Consider the following 18,316-nt stretch of genomic DNA (forward strand, 5'->3'; position numbering starts at 1 on the left):
GAAGATGAGGGTGATGAAGAAGATGATGGATAACACTTCAGATTGTTCTACAAGGGTATATGGAAATACAGATGTATATTCTTATCTATCTTGCTAAGTTGGGGCATAGTGATTGTGCTAAATGTGTTGTTAAACTATATTTGTAAATATATAAAAGAGTCCCTATAGTATGAGCATTGCAAGTGTGCACATCGGGATTCCCAAATATTGAATAATTAAAATGTTAGGCCTGATCCTTGGACAAGGACCTGTCAACCCTCAAAGTGATAACTGGAAATTCATAATGAATCTATATAATTAATACATAAAAGAAAGATCAGGCAACGTATTCTCAGATTAGTCACGGTACACTATACCAGAATCCAAAAACAATTCAGCACCAATCTGAGCACACAATATCTTCCCCTAGACAACCAATAAGGAATCAAAAGATGAAGTTGGCAGCAAAAATAGTAAGAGCCAGATGGCAAAGGCAAAACATATAGGAAGGGATCCCCAACTGAAAATGTGGGGTAATATATCACAAGACACCCTCCACAGGGCCTAGATAGCAGCCCATAAAAAGGTATGTCTACACTGCAATGATATTGTGCGTATCACCAACATCACAAAGCAAAAACATTTGGAAAGAGGTGCAGAGGTTGCAAAAGGCAGGAGGAAGTCAGTCTGTGTGCATATGGCTAGAATACTAGCAACAGTATCTCTGTAAAGAGTTGAGTCTTTTTATGTTACCATCCAACATCCAGTACATTAAACACTAATCTAAATATTCGCTCAATATTTCTTTATATTGTTAAACAAGTTCTTGCACCATACCTAAAGTCATTATAAATAATAAACGGTGGATTATGATAGAATAGAAAATTAAAATATATTAAGCTGTGGTTTTAATCACAACGTAAAATTAATACCACAAACCTCAGAAAACAAATTCCACGTCAGTTGAGCAACAAGCAAATAAATAATATTTAGAAGTGGCAATATTTGATTTATGCAATAGCACTGCTGCCCTGGGACAGAAATACAAGAACCTAAATTTTAGCTAGAATATCTGTCAAGATGGGTCTGAATTTGAGGTATTTATTAAATAAAATGTGCAACACTGAAATTCAGTACACACAACTTAAATGACAAAAGGCAATAAAAAGTCACATCCCCCAACTCCATGGCACAGTGACAGAAAAAAAATACAAAAATAAGTTACATCAGAGATTCAAAAACAAAAAGGATGAAAAAACTGAATTTGTTTTATTTATGATTAATAATGAATAATTAGTACATATCCATTTGGAGGTGTTATTCAGACAACTAGAAACACACAGATGAAGAACCCAGAAAACAAAGAAAAGGCAGAACAAATTGTGTGTGTGTGTGTGTGTGTGTGTGTGTGTGTGTGTGTGTGTGTGTGTGTATAGAGAGAGAGAGAGAGAGAGATAAAACCACTCAAAATTGGTCTATGAACCAAAAAGATTCAGGTGTTGAGGGAAAAGCGATTCCAAAAGGATTGATTTAAATTATAGTCTGTATGAAAAGCATTAGTCAGACGTAATTATTGATTTTTTTAATTGTAACTGTGCTAGGCGCTTCCCACTAAAGACGAAAGATACTTCCCTCCTAAAGGAACTTACGAGATATTTATGCACATAACATGATGAAAGGACAAGAGAAGAAACAGCAGGCACAGGGAGAAGAGAGAATGAACAGGGTAATGTCAATCAAATCATGCCATTATTCTGTGACGGTTTGTGCACAAGATGCAATAGTGAGGAGTTTTCTTTAAAAAAAAATGAAGCAAATAGGAGAAAATTTTGGGTGGGATTTTCATAAGTGGTCAACATGGTCCTAATTCTACTCCCTTTGAAATCAACAGGAATTATATCATCAGTGGGAGCAGAGTTAGGCTAATGATGTGCTTTGGAAAATTTCACCTTTTAGTTTAAGCAAATTTAAAGGAGGAAACTACCTCAGGAAAGACATTCCACAGATGGGAATGACGTGACAATAAGAAACTGGCAACATGATGAGACCTGACTGCAGTAAATGAGAGTGCAATACCTTCAAGCAGTGGCTCTCTAGAGTATTGTACTGAGGGGGAATGCATACTCTGCGAGGGGAGGGAGGAGGAGGAGGTGGGGTGGCAACTCATCTAACTACCTTTCTAATTTTACAACAGGCTACGTGAAAAGCACCAGAAAAGTTAGTACAAATTAAAATTTCACACAGACAATGACTTGTTTATGCTGCTTTACATGCTGCATCAGTGTTTCTCAACCCAGAGGTCACAATTTATTTTACAATTGTAATGGTAAAAATAAGAATGTTTGCATTTTTCAGTAGAATGCTGTGGCACTTCTGTATCTTTGTGTATGATTTTGTAAGCAAGCAGTTTTTAAGTGAGGTGAAACCTGGGAATTTGCAAGACAAATCAGCCTCCTGAAAGGGGTACAGAAGTCTGGGAGGGAAGAGATTCAATTCTGCTTCATTAAGACTCACAGGTCACTATGACTTTGGTACAGCAGTTTGATTCCACTGTAAACCCTAATTGTAGTGGATTGAGCAAATGGCTGAAATGTAGTAAAAGACTATGTGGCCTTGCAGGCCAGCAACGTAATAAAGCTTTGAAACAGGATTCAATTTATGTTATTCTTCATAAAAGGGTGTTAACTCAGAATTAGATCACTTAAACTAAAATATTCCTAGTAGCAATTCAAATATCAAGAAAAAAACATAAGAAACAGCATTCTGAAAGACAACATAGCCAGAAGAAAGTACAGAAACTGTTTTTAGTTCTATTTACTTACGCAAACATTTCCCAGATGCCCTGTGGACCCAAACACACAGAACCAGTGACACACACACATTTAACAAAAACAAAGGCAATTATGGTTAGGAGGAGGGAAATTTTCCAAGAACTGACTGATCATCTTCAGGTAAGGAAGGATGTTCTTCCAGTCTCCAGAACATATACAGGTTTGGGTTCCTTCCAGAGTCTTCATTGCCACAGGATACTTAAGATTAGCTGCAAGAAATATCCACGTCTAGGTGGCCAAGAGAATGCACCTCCTGCTTGTTACCCCAAAAATAGTTTCACTGGAGACCACCCAGGGTTACACTAGCATGGATTTATTGCTTGAGGAATTAGCACTCCACTGTATGCACTACAAAAATAGAGCTGCCACCAAAGGTTTAAACTAAAGAGGAAACCAGCTATCTCTCCCTCTCACACACACAAACAAGCACACATTCACATACATTGATTCCTGTCCTCTGGCACTCACACACTTACACAGGCATATGGGTTACAGAAGGAACCAACGCATGTAGATCCTGGAGGGTCTGTCTGCTCATCATGGCTGGCAAGCTGGTCAGAAAAGACACTGGCTGCAGCAAGGAGTTTCTCAGGAGCAGGGGAAGAAAAAGGAGTCTCACATGTGTTCCCTCTTCTTATATTGTGTCTGAATGGCCCCTGTGACTCATCCACCTTGTCACCAGGGAGCATGCCCAGACTTCCCTTTATCCAGCAAAGCAGCAGTCTCTGATGACTCATCACCATGTGCTCTAGCCTTAGCATTGCAAATTCAAAAACACACTCATACTTTCTCTCTCTCTCTCTCCATCACTCAGGGGAGAATGCAGTTTAGAGCAAGTTACGAACAAAGTGGCTGAGAATTACAAAGGTTACAAAGTTGCAGCTTACAGTAAGTTTCTGAAAGTTACAAAGATTACAAAGTTTTACAAAGCAAGGTTTGACAAAGGTTACAATGAGTTGCAATTTAAAACCTTAGACCTTACAGTTAGTGTAGTTTCAGAAAATGCATGTGTAAAATCAAGTAAGCTCAGGCAGAGGTTTTTTATGCAACAATGCTGACAAATATCAGAGGGGTAGCCGTGTTAGTCTGAATCTGCAAAAGCGACGAAGAGTCCTGTGGCACCTTATAGACTAACTGAAGTGTAGGAGCATAAGCTTTCGTGGGCAAAGACCCACTTCGTCAGATGCATGTAGTGGAAATTTCCAGAGGCAGGAATAAATATGCAGGCCAGGATCAGGCTGGAGATGACCAGGTGGATCCAATCAAGGAGGATGAGGCCCACTTCTAGCAGCTGATCTGGAGGTGTGAATTCCAAGAGAATAGAAGCTGCTTTTGTAGTTAGCAAGCCATTCACAGTGTCATAATGCTGACAAATGTTATCCCAGTTATAGTGAGCCATGGAAGGGAAGTTTACTCACCTGGTACGGTAACTGGAGTTCTTCGAGATTGTCCTCATGAGCAGGGCTCGCCGAGCCGCGGCAAGCCTCGCTCGCCAGCTGCGCTGTCCGGTGTTATGCACATGCGCAGATTGCCCGAACCCGGCTCTTCTGGGATGTAATCTACTTGCCATGGGCGAGTAGATTACATAGATTGTTGAGCCCTGCTCATGAGTGTTCCACCTTAGGTACTTGAGCGCCGCTGTGCCTCTAAGTCAGAGACTTCAGGTAGCAGTGCCCATAGTCGGCTGCACACACAGAATGCTGATGCGCAACATTTGAAATGGCTCTCTCACATGTGCAGCCAATCATCTCTTCAGTTCCTTCTCTGACTCTCATGTTTATAGAATCATAGAATACTAGGACTGGAAGGGACCTCGAGAGGTCATCGAGTCCAGTCCACTGCCCGCATGGCAGGATCAAGTACTGTCTAGACCATCTCTAATAGACATTTATCTAACCTACTCTTAAATATCTCCACAGACGGAGATTCTACAACCCCCCTGGGCAATTGTTGTTGCCCAGTGTTGTTGAGTCTGAAGCAGAGGGAAGGAAGGGTGGGTGGCGGAGCACCCAAAGAGACAATCATCTTGAAGAACTCCAGTTACTGAACCAAGTAAGTAACCTTCCCTTCTTCTTCGGGGAGTGTCCCTGGGGATGCTCCACCTTGGGTGATTACAAAGCAGTAGTTGTGCTCGGTGGTGGATGCTTCGGCAGATGTGACAAAGTATTGTTCAGCAAAAATGCATATCAGAGTCTGCAAAGGACTAAATGGCATAAATGTTGCATGAAAACGTGTGCTGAGGCCAATGTGGCAGCCTTGCAGATTTCCTCTTCTGGTATGCCCTGGAGGAAACACTGCTGATGCTGCCATAACTCTTGTGGAGTGAGCCCGTAAGTTGGGTGGAGGCTCCTTCTGAAATATAGAATAAGCTAGGTGTATACAGCCCGAGATCCATTTGGATAGTCTTTGTTTTGAGATGGGTAACCCTTCTGTGATCGTGAACGTTGCAAGTAAAAGGTGACTGCCCTGTGGATATCCAGGGTGTGCAAAGCCGTATCCTTGTGGTCCTTATGGGGTTTCAGGAAGAAGACAGGTAAGTATATGGGTCCCTTGCTATGGAATGGGGTAAATACCTTTGGGAGAAACTTGGGGTGAGTATGGAGGATCACTTTATCCTTATAAAAATTGTATATGGGGGGGTTCTGTCAAAGCCCCCAGCTTCCCTACTCTTCATGCAGAAGTAATTGCAACAAGGAAGGTGACCCTCATTGATAGGTGTATCAAGGAACAGGTAGCTAAGGGTTCAAAGGGTTTGCCTGTAATAGACCGAGTATGAGACTGAGGTCTCATGCAGGTGTTGGATCTCTTCGTGGTGGAAACATATTGTATAGGCCATAGAGGAATTGTTTAATGGAAGCGTGAGTAAAAGCAGAGTGACCCTGTAGTGGAGGATGCAGAGCTGCAATGGCGGCAAGGTGCACTTTGATAAGAGTTTAAGAATAGTCCGGTCAAGTGCAGGTCCAGGAGGTAACGTAGTATATGTGATACCCCGGTATCTGTTGGAGTGCAGTTAAGTTCTGAACACCAGACTGTAAACCATGCCATTTTTGTTTGTATGTTTTTCTAGTTGTAGGTCCGCGGCAGTTCATGAGGATTTGCTTCCAGGTAGACTACCTCTATGGGAGTCAACCAGCTAACATCCACACATTAAGATGGAGTGTATGGACAGCTGGATGGTGTATTTTCCCATTCTGTTCTGTGAGTAGAGATTGGACTGGTGGAAAACGATGTGGTGAAAGTACGCTCATCTACAAGAAGTAAGGGCAACAAGTTTGTCTTGGCCAACTGGGAGCTATGAGCGCTCCATGTAGCGCTACCACTTTGAAATGCCCCATGCAGCCGGGGGCCACCTGAGGTATCCCAAGGTTGCATGAGGCGTTTTAAAGCAGCAGCGCCGTGTGAAGCCTGGGATCTGCTGGGGACTCCCCCAATTACCCCAGGGTCCTGGTAGCATTGCCACTTTGAAACGCTGTGGGGAGCCCAGCGTCAGGAAACATGCGGCATTTCAAAGTGGCAATCCTAAGTGGAGCCCAGTACTCCCCAGCTGATCCCAGGCTCCACACAGTGCTGCCACTTTGAAACACAGCAAGGAGCTCGACAGTGGGCTCCCTGTGACGTTTCGAAGTGGCAGCGCCACATGTAACCCAGGTTCAGTGGGGGAGTCCCCAGCTGATCCCGGGCACCATGTGGCACTTTTGCCTTTGAAGTGCAGCTCCACAAGGTGTACAGATAGTTCGAACTAGCAAGCCATTCCGCACTATCTAGCCCGTGCCGCGTGTAGTCGCGTGGGACGGTGTTCGAACGAGCCGGCATTTAAAAATGGCGCCGGCCGGCTTATGCAAATGAAGCCCGGGAAATTCAAATCCCGGGCTTCATTTGCAAGTGCAGTATGCCTACACTACCCTGCTAGTTCGAACTAGCGGGGTAGTGTAGACATACCCTATCTTTCTAATTTACCTAATCATTTTCATTGTGCTACTATGTCAAATGCTTTAATGAAGTTAAAGTATATCAGATCTACTGCACTTAACTTTTCTTTAAAAAATAACCAACCAATTATTTTCTCAAGGAAGGTAATTGGGTTAGTCTGGTATAATCTACATTTGGTAAACCCATATTGCCTTATATCTCCTTTACCACATTCACTTCAATTATTTTAATTGTTTTTCCTTCAGGAACCACCAGCATGTCCTTGTCTATAGCCTAAAATGTAACAAGATGCCAACAGAAGCTACAGTATTAAAAATCTTGCATTAGTGTTAATTATGGCAGATGCTATTCAAGGTCCTTTTAAATTGAAATCATTATTCATCTTTTAACCATACTCAAGTGGCTTTAATCAACGGACTTTTATTGAACTTCTGCAATTTGACCTTTTAATACAAGGTGGAGGGAAATTAATTTCCAACATTTTTCTGAAAGGAAACAATATGTAACAATATCATAGGACTATTTTATCTCAAGATTTCTTCCTACGGTTCAATATTACTCATTATTTTTATAAGGGAAACCAGAAAGTAGAGACACACAATTTCCTATTCAGTATTCAAGAAATGTATTTTTCTTATATCATAATCCTATCCGCTTGTTTGAAAAAGAACCCATACAATTGGCATACTTTGTATTTACAGAGTGATTCATGTAATTTGCAACATCTCACTTTAAAAAATCCTTTTGATTTCACTCTGAATTTTCTTCTCCAATGGCACTCTCCCCCTTCTGGCATTTTCTAATAAAAGTCTATAAGTATTCCTGATAGAGAGCATGATAAAAGAATGCTGTCAAACTGATTCCAAACAATAGGAAGCCCATTTATATGGAAAACTCCTACAGAGTATGTATGTACATACATGGGAAGGAAGAGGAGGCAGGACTGACCTACTCTTTTGATTTATGCCTATAGGGAGTCTGGCACATTGCTGGACACTTGTTGTGGTTAAATAATTATTAGACTGTCAGCATTCCAGGAAAAACAAAAAGATGAATTCACTGTACTGCGGAAATAATGCAAAATAGATGTGTGCGCGGTGGGATTTTTTTTTTTTTTTTTTGGACTGCACAGAGCATTATCTATCTCTGAAATCACTGACAGTGAAATGTACTCTGACAACCTAATGCATGGAAGTCCTAGGTGTTCTATCCCTGTCATGCTGTGGGCAATTTATGCTAGTCTTCCTCAGGAATACTTGAACAGCAGGACTACCAGAGTATTATTTCATTGCTTCACTGGAAAGGGTATTTTTAAAGCTGCTGGACAGTGCTGCAGTGGTGGCATCCTAAAAGATAAACCAGCAGCATGTGAGCAAAACACAGAGCATTACTTTGTTACTCCACTGAGCAAGAACTGGTCTTTGCCTGTCCTTTCAACTAATGATATTGCCACAGCAACAGAATCTGTTACAGGAGATCTAGTGCAAACATTATGATTGGAAAATATACACCGACACCTACTCAAGTACTCATGCTAAAATGGAAGGCTACTTACCTTTCAGTAACTGGAGTTCTTCAAGTTTCATGGTCACCATAGGTGCTATTGTACTCCATGCACTTACACCTGGAAGATTCTTTATTAGCAGCACCCATTAATCCATGCCTGTATCCTGCAACCCCTGAACTGCAGACACAAAAGTCCTACCACATATCCAGTTCCTACTCTACCTGGAATAAAGAGGATTCAGATAGAGCCGTGGTCACCAACCAGTAGATCGCGATCTACCGGTAGATCTCAGGGGCTCTAAGAGTAGCTCTTGAGCCCTCTCTGAACTGCGCGCCTGCACAGTACATTTACATTAGATTTCCTCATTTGAGGAGCAGCTACTCACTGAGCAACAACACGGGTGAGTAGCTGCGAGGAATGGTGGGAGCTGGGAGGTCGGGAGGGCTGAAACACCCCAGCCAGCTGAGTGTGGCTTTCAGCTGAAAGAGGCTGCCCTGCGCTCCAGCTGATCGGCGGCTTCTCCTCTGCACCTGCCCACGTGGAGCTTGCTGCACCCTGGCTGAGCGCCATGGCCAGCTGGGCGGGCAGCCACTTCTCTTCCTTCCAGCCCGGCTGCCCTGCGCTCAGCCCAGGGAGGCTGCATCTAGCTCCAGCTGTGCTGGAGCAAGCTTCCCAGGCTGAGCGCAGGATCACAGATGCCCATGTGATGGACTGTATACGACTAGCAATCCCAGACTACAACCCAGACTTCAAAACACTGGCAGATACTGCTCAGTCACAGGTGTCACACTGAGACTTTGTTATTGGAAGAAAAAATATATAATTATCAATACTTGATTTTAGATTTACAAAATAGCAGAGAACAAAATGTATAATTGTAAATGCTTCATTTGACGTTTAAATAGAATGAATTAAAAACAGACCATTTATTTCATAACTATAAACATGTGATTTTAATTTTATATATAGCATAATTTAAAAATAAACTGTTTAACAGAGTGTATAAGGGCTGGGGATAGCAAGTGATGGATAGGAGAATAGAGAGGGCGGGGCTGCAAGGAAGGGGCGGGGCGGTAGATCTTCACCTGTTCTGAGACTTAAAAAGTGATCTTGGGTGAAAAAAGGTTGGAGACCGCTGAGATAGAGAACATATTGTGAATACCCTTAGGAATGACGTATCTTGCAGAACTCCAGTTACTGTAGGTAAGTAACCTTCCTTCGAGAGCCAGTCCCTATAGGTATTCACTGTCAGTGATTCACAAGCAGTACTCACTGATGAGGAAGTGGATACATGCACCCATGCTGAACCACAGATTGTGGTGCCAAGAGGATGCATCAATTAAAGAAAATGGGACCGAAGCACAGTGTCTGGAAAAAGCATATAATGAGTTCCACGTTGCCGCTCTACATATTTCCTTTAAAGGAATAATTTGTAGACAAAACAAGAGGATGCACCTCTACAAACCAAAAGTCTCTGGACTGGCAACATCCAGAAAGATGACAGATGTTCTGGGATCAGAGAATCCTGGTGTGTTGGGTGGGGAGGGGAGCGAGGGAGGAAGATCAGAGGAGAGGGATCCAAAACCATCCAAAAACAAACGTGTGAGGAGGAGGGATGATGAGCTGGGATGGATGGTTCGGCCTTCGATTTACGTTAGAAGGTTTGGCAAAGGTGGAAGGTGGATACACGGATGTGTGGACTCTGGAGGACACTGGTGAATCAAATTAGTCCTAGCCACCAAGAATATACTAGGGCTACCACTGATGTGCCCTACGAGATCAGTGGTCCCCAAACTTTTCCTTTTGTGCCCACTCACCAGTAACAAGATGCATCTGCACCTCCCCTTGCCTGGCCAGGAGCAGTGTTATGGTTGGGTTGGGAGCCAGGGCCAGAAGCCTGGAGTTGAGAGTGAGGGATGGGAGCTGAGCTGTAGCTTGGACTGGGTTCTTGGCAGTGGCTGGGAGTGGAGGTCTGGGGCAGACCAGGGCTGGGTGCTGCTTCCTCCCCATCCCTCTAGTACGAGCTGGCCCAGACCATGCCTCATTTCTTGGACATTCTTCCATGCCCCCCTGGGGGGCATACTCCACAGTCTGGGTACCACTACACTAGATCTTGGATTACAGCTCAAGGTAAGAGGGGAATGGAAAGGAAAATATACATCAGTAGCTCTGGCCACTAAACTAGAAAAGCATTCCCCCCCCGGAGTTGTGCCCCTGAGCAGAAGAGAAGCAAGAGGCTAGAAATTTCTTACTGAACTGGGACTCAAAAGGATTCTAAGATGGGAAGGCCCATTGCCAGAGGACTCTCTGTATCACTGAGCTGTGAAGCTCCTTCTCAAGGTCTCTGTGCAAATGCCTGCTAAGTCAGCTTGCTAAGGTATAAAGGGAAACAGTCCATTACGATTCTCAGGCAGTATCAACAGTCATGTGGACAAGTGTGATTAGTTGGATATACTGTATTTGGAATTTCAGAAAGCCTTTAACAAGGTGTCTCACCAAAGGCTTGTAAGAGAAGTAAAAAGCCCTGGGATAAAAGTGGAGGTCCTCTCATGGATCAGTAACAGGTTAAAAGACAGGACACAAAGGGTAAGGATAAATGGTTCGTTTTCACAATGGAGAGAGGTTAATAGTGGGGTCCACCAAGGATCAGTACTGGGAGCTGAGCTGTTCAACGTGCTCCTAAATAATTTGGGAAAAGAGGGTGAAGAGAGTGAACAGTCAGCTGGAAAAAATTGCAGATGATACAAAATTAGACTGTTAGGTCCAAAGCTGATGGCAAAGAAATATAAAAGGATCTCACTAAACTCAAAAATTGGGCAACAAAAAAGCAACAAATGGTATTCAATGTTAGTAAGTGTGAAGTAAAGGTTATTGGAAAACAATCTCAGCTACACATACAAAATGATGAGGTCTAATAATTAGTTATCATTCAAGAAAGAGATATTGGAGTCATCACGGATAGTACTCTCAATACATTTATTCAGAATACAGCAGCAGTCAAAAAGTCCAGCAAAATGTTGGGGACACTTAGGAAAAGGATCAGTTATAGAACAGTCAATATCATTATGCCATTATATAAATCCATGGTATACAAGCACCTTGAATACTACATGCATTTCTGGTTGCATCATCAAGAAATGGCACCTTAGAATTGGAAAAAAAATACAGAGAATGGCAACAAACATTATTAGAAGGTATGAAATAGCTAGAGTAGACATGAAAAAGACTGGGACTATACAGCGTAAAAAAGAGACAACTAAGGGGGGACACGATAGAGGTCTATAAAATCATAAATGCTGTGGAGAAAGTGAATAGGGAAAGTTTTATTTACCCTTTCATAAACTCACGAGCCAGAGGTTACTCCATAAAATTAAAGGGCAGATGGAAATATATCCCAACACAACATACAGTCAAGCCAAAACTGTTTGCAGCGTGCAAAGCTCTCATCTTTTTTTGTCAAATCATTTTTATCTGTTTGAAATGTAGGAGTTTCAGTTAGGATGCCATGGGTTTATGGGACAGTATTGAAGGCAGGTCCCTCCCACCATCATTTTTTCCCTCTTCCGCCCAGCCAAGTATGCGAGGATGCACTTCAGTGGTTGATCAGTGGGGCTAAGTTAAGAAAATAGCAGATACAAGACACTGTCATTTTTCAATATTCCTCGATCCTAATATGAAAGCCTTATATTCCACAGGTGCATTGGGCATGCACAAACATCCTTTTACAACCTGGATTTCTCTTTACAGGTCCTGTTTAGAACTTTCAGTCACCGCCCACTGGCTCTTGCTGGCTCAGTTTCAAAGTCAATTCTTACAATATCTTCTAGCTATAATTCTGTTACTGCAGAATTCAAAAGAATTTAATTGCTGCAGAAATTGTTGCCATTTAAGCCCTATTTATAGCTGACACCCCTGTATGGTTACTTAATTTTAACTACATTTAAACATTCGTGTAAGAGAGAGGAGAATCAGGCATATTTTGAACCTACATAAGACCATAGTTTGGTGGAAGTTTCTATGACCAATTTACTGAATAGAGCCTACATGAGTACTATCAAATAGTTGATTTTATGGAATTAGCACTTGAAGGCTACATTATCACAACTTTGCTGGCATGTGCATATACAGTGAAACCTTTGTTATCCAGCACTCTGTTAACCAGAAAACTTTGTTAACCGGCATTGCCCGCAGCCGCAATATTGACACATCTTCAGGCACACAGGCTTGGCTTGGTTTACCATGATTGGCTTAACAATTTTTTATTTAAGAAGTACTAATCATCTTTAACTCAAAATAGAAATGTGAGACCAGCTGCCTCACACTACAAAACTACCACTATTAAAAACTTGAGTTTTAATATTATTGTCCATTGGTTTTTCTTAGGTTGATGGGACCCTCAGATAACCGGAATTTTTAGCTAACCGGAACACCCTAATCCATGAGGGTATGTCTACACTACCCCGCTAGTTCGAACTAGCGGGGTAATGTAGGCATACCGCAATTGCAAATGAAGCCCGGGATTTGAACCAGGCCTATGTGCCTGAAGATGTGTCAATATTGCGGCTGCGGGCAATGCCGGTTAACAAAGTTTTCTGGTTAACAGAGTGCCGGATAACAAAGGTTTCACTGTATATGCACATGCCAGCAAAGTTGTGATAATGTAGCCTTCAAGTGCTAATTCCATAAAATCAACTATTTTATAGTACTCATGTAGGCTCTATTCAGTAAATTGGTCATAGAAACTTCCACACAGGTGAGTAGCTGCGAGGAATGGTGGGAGCTGGGAGTTCGGGAGGGGTTAAACACCACAGCCAGCTGACTGTGGCTTTCAGCTGAAAGAGGCTGCCCTGCGCTCCAGCTGATCAGCGGCTTCTCCTCTGCACCTGCCCACGTGGAGCTTGCTGCACCCTGGGCTGAGCGCCATGGCCAGCTGGGCGGGCAGCCACTTCTCTTCCTTCCAGCCCGGCTGCCCCGCGCTCATCCCAGGGAGGCTGCATCTAGCTCCAGCTGTGCTGGAGCAAGCTTCCCAGGCTGAGCGCAGGATCACAGATGCCCATGTGATGGACTGTATACGAGTACTCTGACAACCTAATGCATGGAAGTCCTAGGTGTTCTATCCCTGTCATGCTGTGGGCAATTTATGCTAGTCTTCCTCAGGATTACTTGAACAGCAGGACTACCAGAGTATTATTTCAATGCTTCACTGGAAAGAGTATTTTTAAAGCTGATGGACAGTGCTGCAGTGGTGGCATCCTAAAAGATAAACCAGCAGCATGTGAGCAAAACACAGAGCATTACTTTGTTACTCCACTGAGCAAGAACTGGTCTTTGCCTGTCCTTGTGTCTGCAGTTCAGGGATTGCAGGATACAGGCATGGATTAATGGGTGCTGCTAATAAAGAATCTTCCAGGTGTAAGTGCATGGAGTACAATAGCACCTATAGTGACCATGAAACTTGAAGAACTCCAGTTACTGAAAGGTAAGTAGCCTTCCATTTTAGCATGAGTACTTGAGTAGGTGTCGGTGTATATTTTCCAATCATAATGTTTGCACTAGGTCTCCTGTAACAGATTCTGTTGCTGTGGCAATATCATTAGTTGAAAGGACAGGCAAAGACCAGTTCTTGCTCAGTGGAGTAACAAAGTAATGCTTTGTGTTTTGCTCACATGCTGCTGGTGTATCTTTTCGAACGAGCGGGGATTTAAAAATGGCGGCGCCCCGCTTATGCAAATGAAGCCCGGGAAATTCAAATCCCGGGCTTCATTTGCAATTGCGGTATGCCTACATTACCCTCCTATTTCGAAATAGGAGGGTAGTGTAGACATACCCTGAGAGTGCTGGCTAACAGGTTTTACTGTATTGTTGTTGTGATTTTTCTTGTATATCTCTTAAATAGTTTCCACTGAATTTTATGTTATGCACTTCTTGTATGAAACAGCTTCTTTAGGTCAGCACACATCTTTGTTGAATACTGCCAGATTTTATGCATTAATTAATTATATGGTTATCACCAGGGCTCGACAAATACTGGAAAACCCTACTCGCTAGACAAAAAAGGGACTCGCCACCCTCCCCCCCAAAAAGTGTTTTTTTTAATATTACAAATTCCTAATAAGACTAAGAACAGTAATTACTAATAAGTTATTAATAAATATCTTATAAACCTCTACCTTTTCCCTCTGCTGCCATGTCTCCTCCCCTTGCTCCATCAACTCCCCTGGTGCCTGCTGCTTCCCAACCCCTCACCCTCCGCTGCTGTCCTGACTCCTGCCCTTCTCACTGTCCTCAGGCTTCCTGAGACCTGTCCCCCTCCACCAGCCCTTCTCTCCCCCCTGTGCCCACTCCTCCAGTAGCCCCACTCTGATCTGATCCTCGTCCCCTCTCCTAAAACCTCCCTCTACACATCTGCCCTGCCTCTCTCCTCCGGTGATGGTTCCTCTCCTACAGGTGTCTGCCCTTCTGCTTCAACCCCAGAATCCCCTGGCACCTGCACCCTCCTAGTGCCTCCCCCTTCCCTCACTGCCCCTGCCGCCTTTGCTCTCTTTTTCCCTGATGCCCACCCCTTCACCACCCTCTGCCCCCATTCTCCTCATGCCCCTGTGCCCTCACACATGCCTTGCTCTATCCCTGCCTTCCTCATGCCGACCCCTTCTTTCTAGCCTTCTCCCAGCACCTCCCCCTCCAGGCCCCAGTGCCCTTATCTTCTCCTCTCCCAGCATCACCCTGTCTCCCCTCCCACTGACACCTCCCCTCCTGCCCTTTACCTCATTGTCTGCACTTGGCTCCCTTGCATTTGTCTCCTGCACCCCTGTCCCTTGATGCCTTCCTCCTCCTCCTCCTCCCCCCCCTCCCCTCAGCACAAGTCCCTCCCCACAGTCCAGTCCAGTCCAGCCCAGCCCAGCCCCTTCCCCTTCCCCTCCCCCAGGGCCAGCTCTAAGTTTTTTGCTGCCCCAAGCAAAACATTCCCTCCCCTTTTTTGTTGTCTTTTACACGTTTGCATTTTGCAATGGGTTTTTGTTTGTTTCTTTGTTTTCATTTTTGTCCCGGCATTTTAGCCCTATAAATAGCAAATAGCATTTTCATTTGTTTTTTTCCATAAAGGCAAAGGCACTTCAAGTGAACTCCCCCTTTCACTCCCTGCTGGGTCATAGCAGCCTTTTCCCTGGCCTGTCCAGCCCCTCTCTATGGACAAGCACCCCTCACTCCTGACCCACAGGGGAAACAGGATGCAGGGACAGCACAGAGTCAGAGCGGTGCAGGCAACGGGGGAGGGTACAGGGGTGGCGCGGGGAATGGGAGGCACAGAGCCAGAGGGACGCAGGGTGCAGTGGAGGCACGGGGAATGGGACGCTGGGAATGGGAGGGGCAGAGGGATCGGGGACTAGAGGCAGTGCAGGGAACAGGCAGCACAGAGCTGGGGGGCAGGGATCGGAGGGGAGCAGGGTGCAAGGGCAGCGCAGAGCCAGAGAGTCGCAGGGAAGAGGGAGAGCAGAAGGTCCAGGGTACAGGGTAGCAGGGTGCAGGGGAGGCATGGGGAACGGGCGGCGCAGAGACAAAGGGGCGCAGGGCGGGTGCAGCGAGCCGGGTGGTCAGCTGGGAGCAGTCTCTCACCGGCGAGGGGATTGGGGCCATGGCAGGACTGGAACCAGCGGGGCCTGGTTGCGCTGTAGCCAGCTCCCGGGGCCACGCAGCCAGAGCCGAGCTGCTGCGGCCCTTTAAAATCAGCAGGGCCATGTCACGCCAGTGTCCTGGCATCTGCCGCCATCCCGCCCAGGCCCCGCCTCCTCGTGCCGGAGCTGCACACAGGCAGCCCAGTGCTGAGAATCACTGCGCTTCCCCCTTCCCAGCGGCGCTCCACTCCTCCAACCGGCGGATCGGATGGGGCCAGCCGCCCATAGTGCGGGCTTTGGCCAGCCCGTCACAACCGCCCGCTGGGCCAGTCCACCCCTGCACTCGCCAACTGATAAAATCTACTCACCACGGGCGAGCGGGCGAGTGCATTTGTCAAGCCCTGGTTATCACTAGCAAATATTCTTGGCTTGAGAAAATCCGCAGTTATATTAGATAGCATTTTTAAAAATTCTGTTTCTAAACATAAGCTGAAACACTGAGAGCAGTTAAGAAGAAACTATTCCTGTTACCAGGTAATTCCAAAATTGTCCATTATAAGGATTCTTACACCTTCCTCTGAAACATTTGAACTGTCCACCATCTCATGACCAATAATGGAGAAGGTGGCTCATTGGAGTGATGCAGTAAACCAATGGATGTAACTGCCTTATAGAATAAATAAAACAAAAACGGTAATAATATAATTTATTAAAGAACATGCTAAAGTAATCTAGTCGGTCTTTCATACCTTGAATTCGGCATTGCAGGCTAAACACTGATACTTTTATAAGTATGTATCCTGAATGGGGAATCATCTAATACCTTTCTACATCAATATTTAGGAAGTTGAAGTAGTAAGCAGCAGCACAATTTATTAATAATTAATCCCCTCTATTATTAGTACTAAAGTTGTGGTCAAAACAATGCAGATTCATTGCTAGGAACCTACTTACATTATTTTTTCTTCTAAGCTATTATCAAGTCAATAATAAGGAATGACTAAAAACTTGTTTATAATTAGTCCACTTTTCAGCAAAACAGCGGCTTCCAGCTGGATGACTTTCAGTGCAGACCTTAGTGAAGCTGTTATAAAATCTATAAACATCACTAGAAACTTAAAATTTTACTCCTTCAGGGAATTTCCTGCTCTAGAAAGTGAACTGCATTGAACAGCATTAAAATTCTTTCTTCCCCTGCAATCCGGGTTGAATTTAGGACTTTTAGGCCTGTGTTTTGTTAACCTTGCGGAAAAGCAGAGTAGCTTTCTTTTCTTTTCTTTTTTTTTTGTTTGTTAACAGTTATCACAACAATAGTAAGGAAATATTTTTCTAAAGACAATTAAATTTTAAGTACAATTTAAATTAACACTTACCAGCCATTGCTGAGGTATCTCTGGTAGAGGCATCTGAGGTGGGGCAGGCAAACTATTGGAAACTTCTTGTTTCTGAACATGTTCTTTTATTTCAAAACCTGCAGGGGGAAAAAAAACCCATGATACATAAAGACAGTTAGCCAAAGGACTAAAATGGGAAATTACTCCACTATATTTTCACCCAGTCTGGTTGCTCTTCATTTCAAAGAGCTTCTGAAACATTTTTACCTCCACATTTGTTTTTAGCATTAAAAAAAAAAAAAAACCTAACAATAGAAATTCTATTCGTCCATCTTCGGAAATGGCAGAGCTTGCAGAATGTGGAAGTCCAGGACACAACTTTCTCTGTTGGCCTCATTCCCATTCCTGAGATCATAAATGGCTTCCAAAACCAAACTCTCTTAATGACTCAAAACATAACTTAATAGGATTCATGCTATAAATTAAAGTTTCTAATTAAATAGAATAATTCATGCTCATCCACCCTACTATATTGTGGGGGAGGAAAAATCCAGTCTTCTGAACACTAAATACAGACAAGCTACACAGGAAATAGTTCTAGATAAACTGGGGGGAAATCAGAAATTAAGGGATCCAAATCAGTGGTTCTCAAACAAAGGCATGGGTATCTCCTATGGATATGCAACAGTTTTCTGGGGGTAGATCAACTCATCTAGATATTTGTCTAGTTTTACAGTTGGCTACATAAAAAACACGAACAAAATCAGTACAAACTAAAATGCCATACAATTACTTGTTTATACTGTTATGTATAATATACACTGAAATGTAAGTACAATTATATATTCCAATCAATTGATTTTTATAGTGACATGGTATCAGTGAGAAAGTCAGCAATTTTTTCAGTATTAATGTGCTGCAACACTTTTGTATTTTTATATCTGATTTTGCAAGCAAGTACTTTTTAAGCGAGCTGGAATTTGGGATACACCAGACAATCAGACGCCTAAAAGTCTGAGAGCCACTGATCTACATATCCAGAGTTGGAACAACAAACTAGACATCTAATAGTTAAAAGGTTCTTGCTGTTTTGCAAGAGGAAGATACAGAAGATGGGGATGTCCC

The 18,316-nt window shown here is 43.6% G+C and overlaps 1 protein-coding gene across 7 annotated transcripts in view; it reads right to left on the bottom strand.

The window, feature by feature from the left end:
- AFAP1 (actin filament associated protein 1) overlaps positions 1–18,316 on the bottom strand; it is a 172,897-nt gene that overhangs the window by 73,566 nt on the left and 81,015 nt on the right. For all 7 annotated transcript variants that reach the window (XM_006128231.4, XM_006128235.4, XM_075930796.1 and 4 more), the window contains one exon: positions 17,231–17,328. In XM_006128231.4, the coding sequence (XP_006128293.3) occupies positions 17,231–17,328 (98 nt within the window). The remainder of the gene's footprint in view (positions 1–17,230; positions 17,329–18,316) is intronic.

The sequence above is a fragment of the Pelodiscus sinensis genome, chromosome 5, assembly GCF_049634645.1.
Source record: "Pelodiscus sinensis isolate JC-2024 chromosome 5, ASM4963464v1, whole genome shotgun sequence".
Classification (NCBI taxonomy): Eukaryota; Metazoa; Chordata; order Testudines; family Trionychidae; genus Pelodiscus; species Pelodiscus sinensis.